The 6420-nt window shown below is 38.0% G+C and overlaps 1 protein-coding gene across 4 annotated transcripts in view; it reads right to left on the bottom strand.

Moving 5' to 3' along the window:
• Nucleotides 1-6420, bottom strand: part of NAV3 (neuron navigator 3) — an 898556-nt gene that overhangs the window by 23623 nt on the left and 868513 nt on the right. For all 4 annotated transcript variants that reach the window (XM_010833878.1, XM_010833876.1, XM_010833879.1 and 1 more), the window contains 3 exons: nucleotides 5009-5104; nucleotides 4568-4736; nucleotides 2991-3226 (listed from right to left, as the gene is read on the bottom strand). In XM_010833878.1, coding sequence (XP_010832180.1) covers nucleotides 2991-3226; nucleotides 4568-4736; nucleotides 5009-5104 — 501 coding nt within the window. The remainder of the gene's footprint in view (nucleotides 1-2990; nucleotides 3227-4567; nucleotides 4737-5008; nucleotides 5105-6420) is intronic.

Raw genomic sequence — 6420 nt, 5'->3', positions numbered from 1 at the left:
TGGTTGAACTCCGGGAGTTGGTGATAGACAGGGAGGCCTGGCGTGCTGCAGTTCATGGGGTTGCAAAGAGTCGGACACGACTGAGCGACTGAACTGAACTGAACTGAACTGATGAGGAGACCCAGAATTCATTGGAGGCATTAAACATGTAGGCTGAGGCAAACAAGCAACTGTGTCTTCTGCTTTTACTTAGAGAAGAGTTTAATATTCTGTCTCAGGTGCCATGTCTCTCTCTACTTAAAATGAGAATATTTGGTTCATCAACAATCTGAATAGTGCTGAATTCCAAGGACGTAGTCAGAATTCATGTGCTTTATTGAGTCAACATGAGGAGATAATATCCTGCATTATACACAACTCTGCTCTCCTTGAAAAATACATATAAGACAATTTGAACAAAGGTCTGTGTGTGTCACAGGGGTGGGTGGTCTGTATGGGTCTGAGTGTATTTGTATAAGAAATCCTCATTGCAGCCAAGAGCTATAATTAGTAACTGTGGGCAACCCTTAGACAGTGCTTGCTATGTGCACTATTCTCTCTCTTCCTGGCTTCTATTTCTCTCTCTCTCTCTCACACACACAGAGTCACTCCTTTAGTCCTTAACACAACTTCACTATTTTCCCCATTTTATGGCTGGGAAAACTGAGGCACAAAGAAATTAAAGAATCAGCCCTAGGTTCCACAGTTGGCTGGTGTCATGAACTTAATGAACTATTCCTTTAAGGCATTTTTGTTCACTAAATTAAACATCTTTCAAGAATTTAGTGGTTTGGGGCTGCTTTGGGGAGTCGTGTTTATTTTCTAAATATTTGTAGGAGGGAGGTTACTGTGAGACTGGGTCAGTTTAGATCATTTAACCAGGTCATTTTTGAAAAAAGTCACAGTGACCCAGTGTCATCTGGGTAACCTCGAGGTATTGCTAATAACAAATGTAGTTTCCTAAGAGAGCCTCAGGCTGCACTGACTGAGAATGTAGTTAGATTAACTATCAGTAAAAGTAGCCCTGTGTTAGCGGTATGTGATGCATCAACTATTTTCTTTTTAAAATTGTTGACTGCTTGGAGTATATGAAAGTACTGGCTGCGTTTTATATCCCTCACGGCTATTTGAGAGCTGAGAGTGTTCAGGATGATAATTCTGGTATGCTAGACCTTAGTATAGACTCATCTCACACACTAGCAAAGTGATGCTCAAAATTCTCCCATCCAGGCTTCAACAGGACACGAACCGTGAACTTCCAGATGTTCAAGCTGGATTTAGAAAAGGCAGAGGAACAAGAGATCAAATTCCCAACATCCACTGGATCATCAAAAAAGCAAGAGAGTCCCAGAAAAAAACATTTACTTCTGTTTTATTGACTATGCCAAAGCCTTTGACTGTGTGGATCACAGCAAACTCTGGAAAATTCTTCAAGAGATGGGAATACCAGACCACCTGACCTGCCTCCTGAGAAATGTGTATGCAGGTCAAGAAGCAACAGTTAGAAATGGACATGGAACAACAGACTGGTTCCAAATCGGGAAAAGAGTATGTCAAGGCTATGTACTGTCATCCTGCTTATTTAACTTATATGCAAAGTACATCATGTGAAATGCCAGGCTGGATGAAGCACAAGCTAGAATCAAGATTGATGGAAGACATATCAATAACCTCGGATATGCAGATGACACTACCCTTAAGGCAGAAAGGGAAGAAGAACTAAAGAGCCTCTTGATGAAAGCGAAATAGGAGATTGAAAAGTCAACATTCAGAAACCTAAGATCATGGCATCCAGTCCCATCACTTCATGGCAAATACATGGGAAAACAATGGAAACAGTGACAGACTTTATATTTTGGGGCTCTAAAATCACTGCAGATGATGACTTCAGCCAGAAAAATTAAAATATGCTTGCTCCTTGGAAGAAAAGTTATGACCAACCTAGACAGCATATTAAAAAGCAGAGACATTACTTTGTCAACAAAGGTCCATCTAGTCAAAGCTATGGTTTTTCCAGTAGTCATGTATGGATGTGAGAGTTGGACCATAAAGAAAGCTGAGTGCTGAGGAATTAATGCTTTTGAACTGTGGTGTTGGAGAAGACTCTTGAGAGTCCGTTGGACAGCAAGGAGATCCAACCAGTCCATTCTAAAGGAAATCAGTCCTGAATATTCGTTGGAAGGACTGATGCTAAAGCTGAAATTCCAATACTTTGACCACCTAATGCAAATAACTGACTTACTGGAAAAGACCCTGATGCTGGGAAAGATTGAAGGCAGGAGGAGAAGGGGACGACAGAGGATGGGATGGTTGGATGGCATCACCGACTCAATGGACATGAATTTGAGTAAACTCCAGGAGTTGGTGATGGACAGGGAAGCCTGGCAGTGCTGCAGTCCATGGGATTGCAAAGAATCAGACACAACTGAGCAACTGAACTGAAATGAACTGACTGAGAACTTAGGTGATGGTGAAATGGAATACTATTCAATTTCCTAAGTTTCCTACACAGAAATCTTATAGAAATATGATGTAAACAATTTTCTGCTCCCAGAATTTCTGCTTAGAATATATTAATCATACCCAAATCTCCATTATTACAATATTCCAGTTAATTCCTTATTTATTATGACCCAGACCAGATACTGACTTTTGAAAGCTCTGATTCCTCCAGGAAGAGTTCTAGCCTCTTGCTTCCATATTATTTACTTGGATCTCTTTTTGCTCTAACATTTCCTAAATGGATGTCTAAGAGAAATTAGACAATAGAGACCTTGTTCTTTTCTGCTGTCAATTCCCAATGCTTATGAAGTACTAGATAACTGAATGCCACTGAGCAGTCTTATTCAAATTCACAAATAGGATTTATTCATCCTCCAGATTCCAGCCTTAGCCAATGAGATAGACACGTTTCCAGGCACAACATGGAAGTTTCATGTAATCTTAATGCTTAGTTGAGTAATACAATTACGGATAAATGGCAGCGGTTGTCTTAGGAGTCTGTGACTTACCTTACTAGACTTGTGATCCACATTAAAAGTGGCGATTGCATCCTCTGTTTTTTTCCTCCCAGATTTGGTTATTACATATTCAGCAAGTTTGTGTGCTAAATAAGTCTTTCCAGTACCACTAGGTCCTGAGAGTATAATTCTGTGATGCTCCATCAACAAGTTAAAGTATCTTTGGGTAATTGGTTTAGGAATCAGAGTATCAAAAACAAAACTGTCCAAACTGTTTTCTTCTACCCCTAAAGGGAGAAACAAAGGGAAGAGAATGGCTTATGGTTCTACATAAGCTAGAATTTAAAACACAGTGTCAACTGGCACCTGGGCTTTGTTAGCCGTAGGAATAACACTCCTTGCAAGAGACTTTCCTTGACATTTCTGTCTCACAAACATGTGTTGCTATTTTAAGACAGAATACATGAGAAATAAGGCAGAGTGAACACAGGAATGAAAGCAAGCCAGTTGCTTTCCTGAGACTCTCTCCCCTGTCTACTTCATGCTTCCCGCTTATGTTTCCACAGAGAAATGGAAGCATTACTATGAATGCTATCAAGAATTATTCTTCTCTTTGAAGGTGGTAATTTTGTTAAGCATAAATATAAAAATTTGTGTTCTTCTCTTTTTCCTCCTCTTTTCTCCTTCTCTGTACTTCCTTCTAGCTCTCATTATACATCCCTGCTATACCATCACTTAAGCTTTTGAAGAATATATATTGTGATATTTGGCAAGGAATTAAGGAGAGCAACAGTATCTCAACTATCTTAATCATAAAATCAAATATTGACAAATCCCTCTATTAATCCATAGTTACCTAGATATGTTCTGAACTCATCAACATATGTGAACAAGAAATTATGGAGACAAGGATACCTGAGATATTCCATTTACCTAGAAATAATCACATTATTCAAAGCAAAAGAATTTCTCATCCCTGATTCTTAACTTCCATTCTCTATCCCCAGTGGGTATTCACTGAATATGTGCTTAGTCTCTTCACTGCGTCCAACTCTTTGTGACCCCATGGATTGTACCCTGCCAGGCTCCTCTGTCCATGGGATTCTCCAGGAAAGATCACTTGACTGGGTAGCTATTCCCTTCTCCAAGGGATCTTCCCAACCCAGGGATCAAACTTGGGCCTCCTGCATTGCAGGCAGATTTTTTACCATCTAAGCTACCAGGGAAGCCCTTGCTGAGCATATATATTTTAAAATTGAAGGTATAGGGATGAATATATTACCTTAGACTATGCAATAAACTTTTAGAAATTTCCCCTAAATCAAAGAGGATAATGTAGAAAACCTAGAAATTTGAAATTTGACAAGTCACTTCCTTTATGAGTCCTTGAGAATCTTCAAAATTACATCTCAAAACTCAAAGACTTTAATTTACTTGATTTTTGTTTTTAGTTGGATTTTTGTGTTTTTAATATAAATATGGCTCATCTCATACCCAAAGTATTAAAGTAGTTAGCCTACTTTTCAAATATGAAAATTTGAAGTGAAACTGCAAAAAAAAAAAAAGAAAAGAAAAGAAACATTGGTAACAATGAAATTGTGGGGGTTTTTTTCCATTTTTGTTTTTACCTTTCAGGTTCACAGTGATGACGTTATTATCACCCACAAGGTACCCACACGGCAGCAGCTCAGGCACTTCTGGGCCATGGGATCTGGTCACGTCTCCTATACAGTAGCTGGCAATGCAGTCAGAGCTCAGACCAAGGCTAGCGGAGGTATCAATTCTGAACACATATTCCTGAAATTGTATACACAAAGATGCAAAGTCAAAACAGAGGGACCACTCTTCTACCAGTGTAAAATTCACGGGGATATGAAACTAGCTATCATGAATTTTAGAACTGGGTACTACAATAACTATTAATATCACACAGCATAAAGAGAAAGCTTCCTTTAATATTTAAAATGCAGGAGAGGAAAAACAGATATGCACATGCCATTAAAGCTAAGGGAAACATCCAAAATGAAACACGTTTGAAAATTAGTATCAGGATATCTTGTACAACGTACCTTAAAGAGACGTCTAATTACACCATCTAAGACATCCCACTTGGTTTTTCCACTAACACCAATGGATCCTATCAAATATGCCTGAGACTTCTGATCCTAAGTAAGATCAAAATAAAATAAGATAAAACACAACTGCATCTTGTTTTATTATATCTACTAAAATATTAATATTGGTGGTGATTAACACTAAAATATATATCAAACTTATGGTTTATATAATAGTAGACATACACAGTGGATTATACAAAATACCCCAGCAAACAAAACAACCAAAGTAACTAATTAACTAACAAGCAAAGTAACAGGAATAGCAACAAAACAAGAGAGAAAGAAGTTAGATGAAGTGGTATGGCCAAGGAAAACTGATTCATGACCTGTTCAGTAGAAAGGAAAGGTCCAGGAGAGAACAGCCTTCCATTTTAGCGAGCATGTACTTTTCTGAAGAGAATCAGCTTGGTGGGAAGGAGATGGTGATAGAGATGCAACAGAACTATATCTTGAGTTCTAAAATGTCATCTTAACATTTTTGCAATCTAAATGTTAAGTCCAAAACTCAGTTTATTATTTTTTATTTAGATTATCTCTAAGATCGAATCCAAATTTGAAAAATAAGTTATCCATGGCAGTATGGGATTCATATATTCACAACTCAGGCTCTACTTTGAATTTATCAGAAAATTCAATATTTAGAATACTTGCCAGGAAATCCTACAGGATTACAAGGAATCCTTGAAGATTCTTGGAGAATCTTCAAAATTACATTTCAAAACTCAAAGATTTTCATTGACTTGATTTTTTTGTTTTTTGGTAGGGTTTTGGTGTTTTAAATATAAACATGGTTCATTTCATAGCAAAACTATTAAAGTGGTTAGTTTACTTTTCATATATGAAAGTCTAAAGATGAAACTACATCTACCATGTAATTAAGAAAAGTGATGTTAGGTCAAGTCACTTAGCTGGCTCTGACCTACATTTCTTCATCTATAGCATTTAACTCTATAAGGGTAAATGATTATAACCACTACTTAGGTATAACCTGAAACTAATATTTGTTTTTAAAAAAAAGTTAGAAATTCATAGCAAAACCACTGTTATTTTTATACCACTGTTATAGACTGAATGTTCTTGTTCCACTCAAATTCATATATTAAACCACAACTCCCAATTGATGGTGTCTGGAAATGGAGTCAGCAGGAGGTAATAAGAGTTAAATTAGGCCATGAGAGTGGGTCTGACATCACAGGATCAGTAGCCTTCTAAGTCGGAGAAGGCAATGGCACCCCACTCCAGTACTCTTGCCTGGAAAATCCCATGGACGGAGGAGCCTGGTAGGCTGCAGTCCATGGGGTCGCGAAGAGTCGGACACGACTGAGCAACTTCACTTTCACTTTCATGCATCGGAGAAGGAAATG

The sequence above is a fragment of the Bison bison genome, unplaced genomic scaffold, assembly GCF_000754665.1.
Source record: "Bison bison bison isolate TAMUID 2011002044 unplaced genomic scaffold, Bison_UMD1.0 scf7180017863950, whole genome shotgun sequence".
Classification (NCBI taxonomy): domain Eukaryota; kingdom Metazoa; phylum Chordata; class Mammalia; order Artiodactyla; family Bovidae; genus Bison; species Bison bison.
This window is presented reverse-complemented; position numbering and strand designations above follow the sequence as displayed.